A 16,627-nucleotide genomic window follows, 5' to 3' on the forward strand; every position below is an offset into this window, starting at 1 on the left:
AAATGCAGACTTCCAGGCCTTACCCCAAAACTGCTGAAGCAGAATTATCTGGTGGGAGGGCCCAGGAGTCTGCATTTTAAAATAAGTGGCAGAGGCCAGGTTAATTCTGAGAGTTCTCTAATCTTCCCCAAAGTTTCCTAGCAGGGAGGCTGGGTGAGCTTCAGTGACTGGCAGAGAGCCAGCATGATGTGAAGGAAGGAGTAGGGGACTCCCAGCAGGGGAGTGAAGTGAGGCATACCCCAAGGCCTTCTCATTGCAGAGGCAAACATGAGACCAGAGCAGCGGCCCTCCCAGTAAGGTCCTTGCACCAGTAGATGACCTGGGAACTTGTTAAAAATGCAAATTCCCAACCGCACCCCAGATCCAGACTCAGAGGAGTGGGTAGGGCCCAGCAGTGTTTTAACAAAAAATATGAGAACTGCTGATCTAGTGAATGTCAATTAAGTAAGCACTTAATATGAACCTATTATCCCAAAGGTATCCCTCAGCCTCAGATCACAGAGATTTCCTGGGTAACTCAAAAGATACCTATTCAGTGTTTACTAGAAAATTCTCTTCCTCTTTATAACCTCAGCTCCTCTCAATTAGCCCCAGAAGTCACACCCCTTCCTTTCCCTTCTGGCCTTATTCCTTGATAATTTCTCTTTTTCCCACAGAAGCAATTTCACTGGAGGTACAATACTGAGGACCAGAAATTCAAACTGAATTCCAGCACTTCTACTCCAAAAATGTCCAAGAGAAATCCCAGGCCCTCTGGTCCAGTGGGGAAATGGTGAGATCCAGACAAGAAGGGCAGAGAGTGAGTGTTCTGGTGGAATCGGAATTGAGAGCCCTCAAATGTAACTGCCACCCTGGCCCTGTTCCAATAGGGCCTTGAAGTGGGCAGAGTGAGATCCCCTCACTCTAAAATGCTTCCCAAATAGATCAAAATATGAAAATGGGGGAAATCTGTATTAGCACTAGAAAATAAGAAAAGGGAATCAGTACTCCAGAAAAGTGGAGGAACTTCTGTGAGAAATAGACAATCTGGGACCAGAGTGAGAGATTAGTTATGCCAAATGCATGAGGTTGGGTCCGTGAGGGAAGGAGGTGGAAGTTGCCTAAAGAAATAAATGTCAGAAAAATGATAGCCAGATAGTTCTTCAGGGGCTCAGCTACAGTCATCCTCACCTTGCTTCCCTTTGTTGGGTGAGCAGCAGTAGTTCTTGGTAGGAATCAGGGCCATTTAGATACTTGGACTATCACCTATTTAGATATTATTTATACATCACATTGGACAGAATAAAGGATACAAGAAATGTTTTATTGATTTTAAGCCTCTTGGTGTCCTAAAATTTTTGTCTCAGTGCAAAGAAAAGAATTTAAAAAAAAGGAGTCTGATCAACAGATAGGACTATAGTTGCCAAATAGTCTCAATAAAAGAAAGCTTGGGAATGAACTTACAAAATGAACTTAAAATTACTAGTTGTTCAGTATTTCCCAAAGACCATGATGATGTCAGAAGTCATTCCAGCACAGGCCCTGTGGAAGAATCCAACCAGTATTAAAGGCTGCTTATTATTTCAAGACAGTAAATTTCAGATCATGTACCTTCTGAGGCACTCAAACATCAAGTCTACTCAAATAAGCTTCCCAAGCAGCTTTTCTGTACATTTCAGCTGCTTCCCGATGATTAGCCGCTGTTAGTATGCCCCGGCCTACAATGATGATATCGGAACCTCGTTTGCCAATAACTTCTTGTGGGCTGCTGTACTGTTGGCCAAGATTATCCCCTGGAAAAACACAAAAGGTACTGTTTAACAGAAAATGTCACATGACAAAAGTACCTAGCCAGGTTTAAATAAGATGCTCCTGGTTTTAATTCCCCTTCTGCATAGCATGTGGGTAAAAACAGGTGAAGAGACTCAGACAACCCCCAAAGAGGAATTGGATGCTAAACAACTTTTTTTTAATGTCCAAATTTAAAGCATTTATAGTATCAAAAAGCAAAGAGATAAATATGAAGGCTCAAGACAACAACAAATCCCATAAAACAATAAAAATTGACCTCACAATGAAGAAACTTTCAGTATAAATCTCAGAAACACTGTTAGAAAAGTCATCAGGACATCTGTCCTGACCATCTACATGAATCCTGTTCAGCCTATACACAACCTGTAATGTTTATTTTTTGCCTTTTCATGCTCTTTAAATCATTCTCTTTTACAAGCACTATCATATGATCTATTAGCTTTCAAATGCAAGATGTTTTAAATATCAGATGTACACTAAAAGCCTAGATCCTAACTGTACTATCTAGCCAAAGAATTGTGGGGGGCTGAACATTAGCAGCTGACATGCTTACTCCATGCCCAGATACTCTTAAGTGCTTTATATATATTATTTCATTTAATCTTCTCAACAACCCTAGGAGGTCAAAACTATTATTCCCATTTTACAGATCAAGCAAAAGCCACTCAAGGATGTGCAGTGTCCTGTCCAAAGATGCATGGTTACCAAATGAAAAGGCCAAGAACCCAAATCTATCTTAGTTCAGGACTCATAACCATATTATTATGATTCCTGTGAATAAGCAGAAACCTGCAGAAAGCAGGGGGTGGGGGGGAATAATAATGTACAGCCTGACTCATGAATAAAAAGTTTAACAGAAATGTGGAGTTTAAAAAAAATGCCAAAAGTTGCTGAAAACTAAGGCAACTATTAAAAAGCCTTACGTAGGCAAGTCATTCTGTTGAAGTGTACTTTGTAGTGTATAAAATCTGAAATCTCATCAGCCTATTAGTTTACTTCCTGATTAACCTTTGTAACGTTACCTGTTTAATGTACTCAGTAAAAACAAAAAAGGTAGTTCCTTCCTTTTCCTTATGTAGTTATACTGTCTATATAAAATAATTAGCTCCTTCAAAGTTGGTGCGTATCCACTAGTAATATTTCAGGGTTTAAAAAGAAAATTAAAGTTTACCAAACTCATACTCTTCATGATTTTATAAACCTCAATTATTATGCTCTTAGTGCTTAGCTTCCCAATCTCAGAAACATTATTTCATCTGTTCCAATACAGCATATTGTCGATTTCATCAGCATTTGCATAGTAAGTTTTTACAGAACATTTATGAAGCACAGGGGTACTGTGCTGGGGACTATATGGCTCTTAAGAAAGAACTCTTGTCCTCAAGGAGCTTATAGTCTTGTACAGTGTATTCCAGAAATACTCTACATGCATAAACATATGTACACAGATGTTTGTTCACTGTTTGTGAACAGTCTGAATGCATCAACAGGGGAATGGCCCAACCACAGCAAACACTTATGCAGTTGTTTAAAAAGGGACAAGGTAACTCTAGATGTGGAAAGTAGTATAGGAGGAACCTAGAAGGCACACAGACAAAACATTCCCCAAACTTTCTATGTGCCTTTGTGAGTACAGGCAAAGTCAAAGGTCTGGGAAGAGACACATCACATCAGTTACATGATTACCTCTGAAGAGGGAAGCTGGACTGGGGGAAGGAATGATGTGGAGAGATGGGTACATTAACAACTAGTATAAAATCTACTTTTCTGTTAACAGAAGAGCTGTCAACTTGACAAATTCTACTTACAGGTGATAAATACAGTTTTCATCTTAAGTAGTTTTGCAAATGAAAAATTCTAACATTCTTCTTAAGTCTAACTCCTGAAGAAGGAAAGAGATGGAAGGTGGGATAGAACAAACTCCCATAACTGTGATGAGTAACATTTCTTGTACAACGACCAATTTAGGAAAACTAAAAATGCTTTCAGATCACCACTTCTTTCCCATTCAAAACCTAAGCAGCTTCACTGAGTCCTACAGGACATTAAAATATGTACTATTATATTTTTATATGTTCATCTAAGTTTGGGAAACATGATAGAACCATCTATCTCTATAGTGGAGGGTCACAGTAGACATTAGTACCTCAAAGGCTCTGCAAAGCCCTGTAACGAAGAAATAAATGTTTGATTTTGTTTAGCTTAGGGTTTTCCAAACTTCCTCAAGCACAGAACAACTTTTTGGCAGCATATTCAGAATACTAGCTGGGAAACACTAAATTAAACCAAAAATATCAATTTTCCAGGCATTTTTCAACGTCAAGTAGCTTTCTAAACTTTCATCCCAAATTTAGACTGCAAGCTGTTTTGCAAATCTATATCAGTGTCAAAAAAGCCAAAGGGCTCATTCACTGCTATTCTAGACTGAGAAGCCTTTTCTTTAGCAACTTTATATAACATGCAAAATTATATTTTGTCACTTTTAATTTGAGGGTAAAAGCATTTTAGAAGAACCATGAAAAATGAACAGATTTACCTCTTGCTTCCAACTGAACTCCTGGAGTCAAGTGAAGAAATTCTGGTTTCTTGCTTACTCGGGAGCCAGAAATAAAACCAACTACAAATTCAGAATGTTCTTCAGCCATTCTAACCTAAAGAGAAAGCAACAGGACAGATTACATGAAAGTAGTTAATCACATAATTCTACAAGTACAAAAATCTACTCAATTAACTAAAAACTTTGCTAATTTATAGATGTCTTTCTTCATTTCACATCAGTTATGAAGTCATATCTGAAACGTCATCTTAGATATGAATCGACATCTTTGCTTCATTAAGATCCTGAAATGACCATTTCTCCCAGCCACTTTCAATTAATCATGCCCTACCAACATAAAAATTCCTCTACCATGTACATCAAAAATGCTACCCATTTACTTATTTGTAATTATGTTTGATCTACCTACTTCCAAAAAGAATTTGAGGTAAGTATTCTAGAATATATTATAATGCTATGCTATAAAACCACATTCAATATCTGCCTGTCTACACAGGGTACTGTACACCCAAGGTCATACACTATAACAATACAACTACATTTTTAAGAGCTAAAGAAATCTCTTTCACCTCTACCACTTTCCCTCTTTTTTAGCATTTGCCATTAACTGGTCGCCTCAGTTTCTATACATAATCTATATAAACAAACTGTTTCTTTGAAAGGCTGGCCTGGCTCTGAGTGTGTCTGATTTAGCTCTTACCCTGACATTACATTATTCCATTATTGCCACCAAATACCCCACCTGTCGCCCACAAACAAGACCTAGACTTCCAGAATGCCAACTATTAGCACTGATACATGGAAAGTCACAAACATTTATGGTCCCTTACGTGGAACTAAAACCTAGCCCTAGCACATGGAATTCTTCAGTGCTCCATAAATAGTCTTTCAAAAAATATGAAGATAAAGAGTGCTATGGTTATTTTTAGAAGGAATATTATATTCCTTACAATATCTGTAAGAGAGATCCATCTACTTTTCTAGGTGACTATCCAATTAAAACTTACCCAAAGAGGAAAATGTGAAGAGGAACTCTTTAATCAGATAATTAGGCATCTTATTATATTTTGGCATACAGGGGTAGGGATGGGATGACGAGGGGGCTTTAACATGTATAGTATTATAAGAACTTTTAATAAGAGGATTGACTGGAAGAAACATCACATCTGGATTCCAGTTAACAGCTTCTCCCAGACAGTTTCAATCAATATCAAAACAAAAAAAGAGGGAAACGGACTTTGGCCCAGTGGTTAGGGCGTCCGTCTACCACATGGGAGGTCCGCGGTTCAAACCCCGGGTCTCCTTGACCCATGTGGAGCTGGCCATGCGCAGTGCTGATGCGCGCAAGGAGTGCCCTGCCACGCAGGGGTGTCCCCCGCATAGGGAAGCCCCACGTGCAAGGAGTGTGCCTGTGAGGAAAGCCGCCCAGCGTGAAAAGAAAGAGCAGCCTGCCCAGGAATGGTGCCGCCCACACTTCCCGTGCCGCTGACGACAACAGAAGCGGACAAAGAAACAAGACGCAGCAAATAGACACCAAGAACAGACAACCAGGAGAGGGGGGGAAATTAAATAAATAAATCTTTAAAAAAAACAAAAAAACAAAAAAAAACAAAAAAAGATAAAGCCATTTCATGCAAGCTGCTATCTTGAGAATGTACATTGCTGTGGCACTAAAGAGACTGAGAAACTGCATGCCTGGGAAGCTCTTCTCATCCTCAACTTCAACCCATAGTGAGATGAAAAAGACAACTCTGTCTTAAAGGCCTAGTAGGCAGATGTTTGACTAAGTATCTTTGTCTCAGTGTTTCTCTCTTAGATTATACGTCAAATCCCTTACACGTCCACTACAAGATATGAAATGCTATTAATTATCAGGGAAATCTAGTCAACTAGTATTAATATATTGTCACAACAGCTGATTTTTTTTTTTCCCACCGGTGGAGATTCCACAGATCCTGGATTTTCTTCCCCTGTAACATTTTGCAGAAAAGCCCCTGGCCGCCTCTCACCCTAGTTTCTGTCACTTACCGCTGCTTCAGTATAGTTTCCAGTGGCTAAAGAGCCTGCAGAGCTCATTTCTGCAATGAGCAGGCACCCCCGATGCAAAGGCAGGCCTACCTCCCTTAGGCCTTTCACAACTCCTGAGCCTGGCACTACATGAGCATTTACCAGATCAGCCCAGGAAGCTATTTTAAAGACACCACCTAAAAAGAAAGGAAAGGAAAGAAATTTGCCAGTTTCCAAACAAAAACTTTTGACTTATTACTCAATCAACCGACTACAGTATCAAAGAATCCCCTAGTAACATATTAATGAAATAGTCAAATTTTCAAGAATTTTAGTGATCATCAGTGGACCTATGCTTCCAGCTGTGAAAAGTTTTCTGTCCACCTGGTAACTGGTTGAGAGATCACAATCTAGTAAAAATTTTGCAAGTCTGGCACTTAGTTTATCAGCAATGTTGATACGACTGTTTTTCTTTGCAGGATGAAGCTTATGACCATCAGAGTAAATAAGCTTGTGGAACTAGAAATAGACTCTAGTGAAAATGGGCATTTTTTTTTTAAGGTCAAAGAAATCAACATCCTGAAATTCACTGGAAGAAGACAAGTTTTCATTCTACAGGGATTTCTGGAGCAGTAACTTTATTCTCTCAAAACTTCTATTTGTTCCTTCAACTCTTTAGTTAGCTCTTCAAATTTCAACGGGCAGCTGGCTTCATTTTAAAAGCTGATAACAACAGCCCTAACCAATTTTTTTAAAAACTATGCACAAACCTAAAGTAAAGTTTTATATCAGCCAAAAGATAAGCAATGTGATGTTGCCGGGACATCTTAACCAATGAAGTCATTTACAGGCAAAACTATCTTAAAGAAATTGCTAAGACCATACAGGTATTACTTTAAGAAAACTAAGTTATTTCAAAAGATGCAATTGGCAATTGTTAAATAACAACAGAATGTTTTAGGCTTAAGTGAAAAAGCATATATAGTGTGATGGCATCTGTGTAAAAAGACAAATTTGTGTGAAATAATGGCTTTTTTCCCAACACATGGCTTTGAGTTCCCACTTGACATGAGAAAAATTGTAACATCTTATACAAGTTTTTAATTGTTTCTTATACCTGCAATTTCCATTATTCAAATATTCAGAACTCATGGTGTTTATCTGTTATTTCTGCCTTCCCAGGACTCACATCCCTCCCCTTCTTCTGGTATCAGCACAACCATTTTCTTTCAGGGGGATCTACCGCTGCCCAATTCTCAGGTCAATAAGTTTAGAGTTAGCAACCTCACATTTCCAGGAGTGGGGCAAATAACCCAGGCCAGTTAATGAATGTATTCTATATCCCAGGCCAGAGTGGTTGGTTTTGGGTGGGCACATGGAGTGTGCCTACCTGAAAAAGAAGTCAACAGAAAAGAAAGCAGAGCCAAGAGATGGAGAAAAAGCAAGTCCAGAAGATATCACTTGAGCTCCTAGATCCAACCACACTTAGAAGCCTGTTCTATGGCTGGACTTTCTATTATGTGAGCCAATATATTTCCTTTCTTGCTTCAGACAGTTTAGGCTGGATTTCTGATGCTTGCAGATTCCTGAATAATATACTTACCTTCATACTGCCTTTTTACTGTGCTTCCTATATCTGCAAATTTCCGATCTTCAAATATTAAGAATTCATGTTGTTTTGCCAGAGTTGTCAACTCCTTCATCACATCCAGAGTAAAATCATTCAATATATCTACATGAGTCTTGAGCATGCAGATGCTGGGTCCTACAGCATCTGCTAGCTGCAACAGCTCTCTGGACTCAGAGACATCAGCAGACAGACACAGATTGCTCTCCTTCTTTTGCATAAGCCTCAGCAGCTTTGATGCAATAGTGTGGGTCCTGGGCAGCTCTGCACGTGCACCAAAGCTGAGTTCTTTGGGCACTTTCGTTACAGAAGGGAGAGAACTATTATGATTAGCAGTCACAAAAACATTCTCCTGAATAAATTTCTTCACTCTCCCAACCATGTCAGCATCAATTTTTTTCTGCTGCTCAAGAATCTCCAACATCTGGGACAATGTACACACTGAGTGAAGACAAATTCCACGTGCCTGCAGTTTGTCCTTGCCTCCCTGCTCTCTGTCCAGCAGCACTATGGCATCAGTGACCTTCAACCCCTCCTTCTGAAGAACCTCAACAGTTTCCAAAACACTAGATCCACTGGTAACAACATCCTCAATGATCAAACAGGTTTCTCCTGGATTAATGGCTCCTTCTACAAGACGTTTAGTACCTACAAGAGGAAAAATCCTGTTGATTCCAGTTAAAAAAACATACACATACACATATTTCAGCCAACTCAAGACGTATCTTGCAGTATAAATTTGGCTTGTACATCTAAATCTTATTTTCAAATAAGGTACTTTATCTTTATTTCTGGTAGCTCTTCAATGTGCTAAGATTAACTCTTTTGTTCAGTATTTCTGTATTCCAAAACTGTCATACTTACAAAGAATTATTTGCAGTAAAACTAGCAAATTATCTTGCAGGGTAAATAAACACCACTCAACATGTTTTATGATGAGATTTTCCAATACAGGTTTTCTTAAAGCAAGACTGACTAGAGCAAGGAAAGTTACGAGACACTGGAATAACAAAATACCATTAATTTAGTCATTCCTTTTTTTCTATCAACAAACTACTAAAAGTTCATTACTCAAAATCAGCCAAACCAGCTTTCTGAGGATATAAATTCAGGAGGGAAAATATTTACCATCATGTAAACTATCACTATATTAAAATTATATAATGCAATGTGACTAAATATACTTCCCCATCCCAACCTGCACTATAGACTGTAAGTTCTTTAGATAATATACAAATTCGTTACAGGAAAATATAAAAACAAGAACCAATAAAACCCCTACGGGACGCAGATTTGGCTCAACGGATAGAGCATCCGCCTACCACATGGGAGGTCAAAGGTTCAAACCCAGGCCTCCTGACCTGTGTGGTGAAGCTGGCCCACGCGCAATGCTGATACGCGTAAGGAGTGCCGTGCCATATAAGGGTGTCCCCCGCAGAGGGGAGTCCCACGCACAAGGAGTGTGCCCCATAAGGAGAGTCACCCCATGGGAGAAAAGTGCAGCCTACCCAGGAGTGGGGCCGCACACACGGAAAGCTGACGCAATGAGATGATGCAACAAAGAGAGACACAGATTTCTGGTGCCGCTGACAAGAATACAGGCAGACACAGAAGAACACACAGTGAATGGACACAGATAGCAGACAACTTGGGAGGGGAGGGGAAGGGAGAGAAATAAATAAAAAATAAATCTTTAAAAAAACAAAAACAAAAAAAACCCTATAATCCCACTACCAAATTTGTGTTATTCCGAAACAGAAATAGAATTGGTGGGCATTTCTGTGATCTTTCCCACTCCTCTTCTCTTAACTCCTTTTCCCTCCTTTAAGAATTGGAAAGGGTAAACCAAAATACCCTGGAGTACAAGATAGTGAGAAGTTATGGGTACATTAAAACAAAAGAATGATTTTGCTCTATAAACATTTCTCAAAATATACAATACAGGAAAAATAAATAATAATTTGCTTATGGGCAGACATTTATGTAATATTTCTTTTGCTCAAAAAAAAAAATCTAACATTATGCCTTCAAGCAACAACTCAACTAAATGTTTTATTTTTTATAATGAACAATTTTAAACAAAAGTAGACAAAATAGAACAATGAACACCAAAAAAATACAGCACCTTGCCTCCGCCAATCTTGTTTCATCTATACCCCCATTCACTCCCCCTGTAATTTCTAAAAGCAAATCCCAGATACGATTTCATCATAAAAATGCTTAGAATGCATCTGTAAGATAAGGATTCTTCCTTAATATCGAGTATGCAATCAATTTCGATAATTTTAAGTTGGTTTGGTTTTAAAGAAAGCACACCTGCTTAAAGCACCTACCTTATAACCTAATACCCAGGAAACCCTAAAAAAAATCTCCGTTTAGAATTTCATGTGGTGTTTATATTACTTTACCAGAGTAATATTATTCATGCATTACTCTTCATGTAATTCTAATGCAAATACACTGGGGAAGTATGTACTCCTAGGACAAATTCTGATGATGAAAGAAGGGCTGGTAAAATAAATGGGGTTTCAGAGATGTGGTGCAAAACACACACATACCCTCTAAGAGCTCCAGAAATACTTTTTCTACCTAATCAATACAAAGCATCTCACCCCTAGACTTTAAAGGAAAGGAAGGTGATATATAGAAATGCTCAACAAATTCTGCAGGAGATAAAATTTAAGGAATCCATGAAGAATATTCAAGATGACTCTGATAAAATATCAGCACACTGAAGAAGAAAAAATTCTAATAGTATCAGATTAAACTTCAAATTAACACATATGCTACTTTTATTTTACCATAATCCTTTGTTTCTTTCCTCCTAATAAGCATTGGAATGTGGTTGGTTGAAGAGATAACTGTAGCCAATGGTAAAGCTGTATAAGGCACTCCACACACACTGTCAAAATTAATCCCTGCATTCTGGGCAGTTTGGAATAAAATATCTGCAACCTGTAAGAAAGAACACAAACTATTATTATTACTATTTTAAATGGCATATAATTCATTAGGAGAAAAAAAGAGAAATTTAAAAGTAATAACCCAGTGGGGGATAGTCTCAAACCTGACAGGGAAAACACAAATACCTTTGTGTACACAAATACAAAAGCTCAGTTTACAAATATAAATATACAAACATATGAATGAACCCTCTCAGTTAAAATCAAGGTCTGCTCCGAGGATTACAAGAGACGTAAAAAGAAAGATCAAGATGCTAACCCCAAGGAATAGATATGTTCCCCCAGATGTGCAAGTTTCCCTTAGTAATTAATTAGGCTTTGAGTATCCAAACCTTTCTATAACCTGCTAGCTTTATTTTCTGCCTGAAACATGTCCTCAGTTAAGAAGTTTCATAAGTACAGAGGCTACTGTATGAAATAGTACTATTTTTTATGAGAAATTTCACTTTTATTAATTAAAGTTTAATTGTCCAGGTACAGATAAAGGAAAAAATTAAAATATTTGGAGACATTAAGTATTTTTTATATGACTTCATAGCCTTTATAAAAATGTATAAGTTCAAAGCAGTTATTATATTTGTTAATTACCAATATTTTCATTTTACTGTAAATTTCATCGAAATTTCTGGGACACATCTCTGGAAAAATAAATGATGACAATAATCCTCTAAATAAAAGCAATTTGGAGGTAACACAGTAGCTGTCTAGCAACGTATAACCAAACCACAGCGCACATTCAAGTTAAAAAGGTTTTCTAGGGAAGTGGTATGGCTCAAGCAGTTGGGTGCATGCCTACCACATGGGAGGTCCCAGGTTGGTTTCCAGTGCCTCCTAAAGAAGACAAGCAAGACTGTAAGCTGATGTGACACGCTGAAGCAGCGAGCTGGTGCAACAAGATGACACAATGAGGAGACAAAACGAGGAAACAATGAGACACAAGAAGCAGGGAGTGGAGGTGGCTCCCTACCACATGGGAGGTTCCTGGTCCTCCTAAAAAGAAGATGAGGACAGAGAGAGCAGACAGCAAGGAAAACAACAGTAGGGGGAGGAGGAGTGGCAAAATAATAAAGAAATCTTTTTTTAAAAAAGCAAGCAATCTAATTTTTAAAAAAAGGTTTTCTAGTTTAAACAAATTTTAACTCCCTTTCAAAAAGTGTACTGATATATTTTAAATATATATGTTAAATCCCTAAAGCAAATATATCTCTTTCACAAAAAAAAGTTCTAGTGAAACAGGTAGTGTGTATGTGATGACAAGATGCTTTGAACATGGGCTACCTGAAAGGTATTCCATGTGCCACATTTCTACCAGTAAAGCAATCAGGATGAAAACATGTGGACTGTAGTCTATTTAATTCGCAATTTTGTGGAGCTTGTTATAAAGGAATATATTCCTCATATAACTTCAAAAATCTTTTACAGGCCTAAAAAATTATGCTCTTATAGAGCAGTTGGAAAATACGAAATTTATGAAGAAGAAAATAAAACCCCCCTAAGCCTACCATGTAAAGACAATACTCTAGTGTATTTATTTGTTTTTTTTCCTAAGCATATAAATATATACATATAAAATGGGATCGTGTTCACACAACTTGATTACCTGTTTCATCAAATAAAATGGTCTTGAGTTGCTTTCTCTTGCCCTTAAGAAATCGTCATAAAAATTTATGATTTTAAAGGCAAAAATTTATTTTCATTGAATGGACATATAATGTAAACAAATGTTAAGAATATTTTTAATTTTATAGCTTTATAGCCACTCAACGTGCAATTCAATTGTCACATTATCTCTGTTTACTTTCATAATTCTTCAAAGAATGGAAGGGTCGGCAAGTGAGACAAGGATACTACATCCCAAATATTTAAGTTTCATATTCCCCAGCATCCAAATGAAAGCGAGAGGTTTCCTTGTAAAGTTCACAAGCTGAACTCCTCCAAGCTGCGGAACAGAGTTGATGGATTTTTTATTCAATCTATTCTCGTTGAGGTGTGTAAAATGATAGTCATTACCTGGACCTAGAACGAGGGTCCCGCTTGGCTGCGCTGGGTCTCCTTGAAAATCAAAAGGAGCAGTTATACCACCCCCCACAGGCCCCGAATGCTTCCTGAGAGGATATCTGACTTTACACGGGGGCTCTATCCTGAGGAGATAATTTCTTCATTTCTTTTCATTCCTAATCTTTTACAGATTTCTCTCTCAGGAACATAGGTTTCATAAGAATACCCAGTTTGCAGAAAGGCTCAATATGATGGTAGGACGGAGCTGTCCAATCACTATAAGGGTAACATTTGCTTCTTGTAAAAAATTTAAAAAATAAACAATTGTGGATTTTGGTCAGGCCTTCTATGTACTTATAAAAGTAACACAGGAAATGCCGCAGGAAGAACTCGACCAATAATGCTCAAGAATCACCGCGCCAAACAGCATGCGCTTCACCAAAGCTTCCAGCACAGGCTGCTTGGCCACTGTGGGAGCCAGGGACTGTCCACACTCCTGGCCGTGCAGCCATTCATCTGCCATGCCATCGCGTTTGGCGTGCAAAGGCCCGGGGTCCTCCCCAGTACCTGGGAGGGCACACCTGAAGTACTATTTTATAACCTCCTTTTCCACATGTCAACACATTTTGATGCTGGAATGCATTTTCCCACTCCCAACTTCATTTTACAAAAAGAAAAACAATCACTCAGAACTGCTCAGTGAACTAGACCAGAGTCTTCAAATTTTTTAAGCTGCAAAGGATGTAATTTTTAGAGTACTGAAAATATTATTATCCTAGAAATGTTGTATCTCTCTTCTGAATGAATACAATGAAATCCAAATGCTTCAGTGATGTGATACCTATTATCTCTATTTTTTTTTAAATTCATGAAAATGCTACACAATGAACATTGGGTATTTTTATATATTTTTTTCAAACTCATATTCATTCCACTGCCCCAAAGCATTTTATTCTAATGCAATATATATTTATACATGTAGAACTTTTACTTATCACTCTAACATACTTCTCTGCAACAAAAATGGTATAGGGAAGTAGATGTAGCTCAAGCAATTGGGCTCTGGTCTACCATATAGGAGGTCCAGGGTTTGATGCCCAGGGCCTCCAGGTGAAGGCAAGCTGGCGCACGTGGAGAGCTGGCACGCAAGATGACACAACAAAAAGAGACACAGAGGAGAAATAATAAGAGACGCAGCAGACCAGGAAGCTGAGGTGGCACAAGAGAATGACCACCTCTCTCCCACTCCAGAAGGTCCCAGGATTGGTTCCCAGAGGAAGGGTTAGAAAAAAATAAATCTTTAAAAAAATTGTATATAGTTTTGGGGACTCCCAAAAGCAAATAAAAACCCCATGACCTCTGGAGTTTCCTATTTTGAAATGTAAAATTCCCACCAAGGCAGCTGACCCCGATAGCCAATTAAACCCCTATTCATTATCTTTGACCCAATACAAAATAAAGCCCAGATGCCTTAAACCCACCACTATAAGGTGAACAAATGCCCAGTTCAATTAATAGGAGTCAAGCTAACTATTTTACGTTTATAAAACCATTTGCCATCCTTAGAAACCCAATGCTTCTTCCATTCTGGCTTCCTTTGCTGCAAAACTTTGGTGTCCCAGACAAAATCCTGTAGTTTGCAAACTTAACTCTGACTTTCTTTCACACTACCCAAAATCACATATCATGACCTATCATCAAAAACAATTTTTAGTCACCTATCAACTGACAACTTATTAACATAAACCACTTTTTAATTAGAAAATTCTTTATTCATTCACTTTCTCACCAATGTCACCAATATCACTGATAGGACCTTTGGGGCCCCAGGAGCTGCAAGATTCTAGGTGGTGAAATTAGTCCAACCCATCTCAACCAGTGCTTCAATTCTTTTCACAATAACTTCACAAAGTAGGTACCCAATGAACGTTAAGTCCTTAAGCACCTGGAGAGAATTAGTATACGTCTTCTAGACCAGCACTATTCAACAAAACTTTCTGCAATGATGGAAATTCTGCCTCTGCAGCAGAAATGCTCTATTCTGTTCTAGAGTAGCTACTAGGCACATGTGGCTATTTAAATTTAAAAATTCACAATGTTCTAGAATCACATGTGACTAGTAAATACGCTATTGGGACAACACGTTTAGACCCCTGCAACTAAGTGTGGAAACCACCAGCAGCTTGTCAAACCTAATGAACCTGAATTTACAGCTCAACAATATTCCCAGGTGATTCATGTATACTCAAAGTTTGCGAAGCACTGTGCTATAAACCCTTAAATTTGTGCGAAGCTCTTTCTTATGGTGACAAAAACAACAAAAACCTATATCCCTGAAAAGTCCACCCGCTGGCCTTAATTCTTGTTACTGGCCACAGAATGCAAAGTCGGATCCCCTTTTCGAGCAACAGTCCTTCCTATTCTAGCAGCTACTAAATTCTCCTCCTACTCACCTTTTCCCTTCTTCCCCACGTCTAATTTCCTGGAGGTTAAACACGGAACTCCTCCAACTACTTCTGCGCCAGACAGGGCCTCAAACTGGGTTTTTCGACTCTCTTGCAAGGCAACTGTCAACGCCGGTCTTCTCAAAAAAACGGGCTACTACCTAGGTCCACCAGAGCCTAACACCCTCTGGCCCCTGTGCTCCTCAAGCCTACTCCCCGTGCCATGAGTAGGGTCTGCTTGCCCCGCTCTTTCGCTCTCACCTATAGTCCAACTCCTGCGATCCCTCCACCAATGGTCCCCCTTCCCGCGATTCTTTCCTTTCCCCTGCTGGCACCTGACTCAGAAGACGCGGTCGAGACACTATGCCTCGCAGATCGATGTAGACAGGGGAAGAGAGCCCGCTCTTCAACACGAAGTTCCCAAACTTGAAAGCCTGTACGTCGTAGAGCCCAGTTACCAACGAACCCAACGCCGGACCAGCTGCCGCCATGCCGTCCTCCTCCTAGTTCGCGGCACACTCAGGGCGCGAGAGGCCGGCGGCGCCAAGGTGACGTCACTTCCGCTTTCTCTTCGGCTCCCTCTTCCGTTTTCTATTCCCGCTGTCCCGCCTGTTCCCCGCGAAAGTCTCTCAAATTCTGGTTGCGAATGTCGAGAGGGGCTCGTTAAGCGCATTCCACTCTTTAAGCCTTCGCTAGTTTTCTTTGGGTGAGACCGCTGGAATTTAAAGCCCTAAATAGTTAGATTGACTCTAGGATCATGAAAGCAAGGTCCTTCAGAGACTTTTGTCTAAAGTCTTTTTATAGCTCAACTCTTTGTCTCTAAATTGTCTCTACTTGGCGGAGCACGTTGTTATTAACCACTCTTTTTTTTCCCGATGTTTCTTCAAAAGAGTATAAGTTCCCGAAAATAGGAACCTTCACTCAATTATTTTATTGACTTTATAGAATTGAGTACATGACAGTTTCATAGCAAGTTTGCACGTAAGACTCCGCGCCTAGCGGGTTATTATTCATTACCCCGCCTGTTGGCAAATCGTGGCGGGAGCCCCTAGAGAAGCACACACATTTATTTCCGATGCAGAATCTCAAGTGCTTGGCAAGTAGTTAAGTGTACAGCAGATGTGGAAGGAAGAGAAGGGAGTGGACGAGGATGACTATCCGGATCAGGGTTACAGGAGAGTATTTTTTTTGTTGTTTTTTTGCATTTTTTTTTTCAAATTCTACTCAATTTATTCATTTT

The 16,627-nt window shown here is 39.1% G+C and overlaps 1 protein-coding gene and 1 pseudogene across 1 annotated transcript; both read right to left on the minus strand.

The window, feature by feature from the left end:
* Positions 1-1,284: 1,284 nt before the first annotated feature.
* Positions 1,285-15,932, minus strand: UMPS (uridine monophosphate synthetase). Its single transcript, XM_004465813.3, has 6 exons — positions 15,723-15,932; positions 10,784-10,937; positions 7,959-8,630; positions 6,377-6,552; positions 4,328-4,442; positions 1,285-1,772 (listed from the first exon to the last, which is right to left on the minus strand). The coding sequence occupies exons 1-6, from the start codon at positions 15,876-15,878 to the stop codon at positions 1,603-1,605; spliced, it is 1,443 nt and encodes a 480-aa protein (XP_004465870.1). The 5' UTR covers positions 15,879-15,932; the 3' UTR covers positions 1,285-1,602.
* On the minus strand, positions 12,690-13,548 carry LOC139438883 (peroxiredoxin-like 2C pseudogene; annotated as a pseudogene).
* Positions 15,933-16,627: the final 695 nt, after the last annotated feature.

Source organism: Dasypus novemcinctus, chromosome 4 (genome assembly GCF_030445035.2).
Source record: "Dasypus novemcinctus isolate mDasNov1 chromosome 4, mDasNov1.1.hap2, whole genome shotgun sequence".
NCBI classification, from domain to species: Eukaryota; Metazoa; Chordata; class Mammalia; order Cingulata; family Dasypodidae; genus Dasypus; species Dasypus novemcinctus.

Bases quoted from the DNA above. Each gene is read 5' to 3' on its own strand.
- UMPS (XM_004465813.3), bottom strand. From the start codon at position 15,878: ATGGCGGCAGCTGGTCCGGCGTTGGGTTCGTTGGTAACTGGGCTCTAC. The intron at 6,553-7,958 runs GTAAGTATATTA...CTTTCTTTTTAG, and splicing joins AGTAAAAAGGCAGTATGAAG to GTGGTGTCTTTAAAATAGCT. The intron at 1,773-4,327 runs GTAAATCTGTTC...GTGTTTTTCCAG, and splicing joins AGTTCAGTTGGAAGCAAGAG to GGGATAATCTTGGCCAACAG.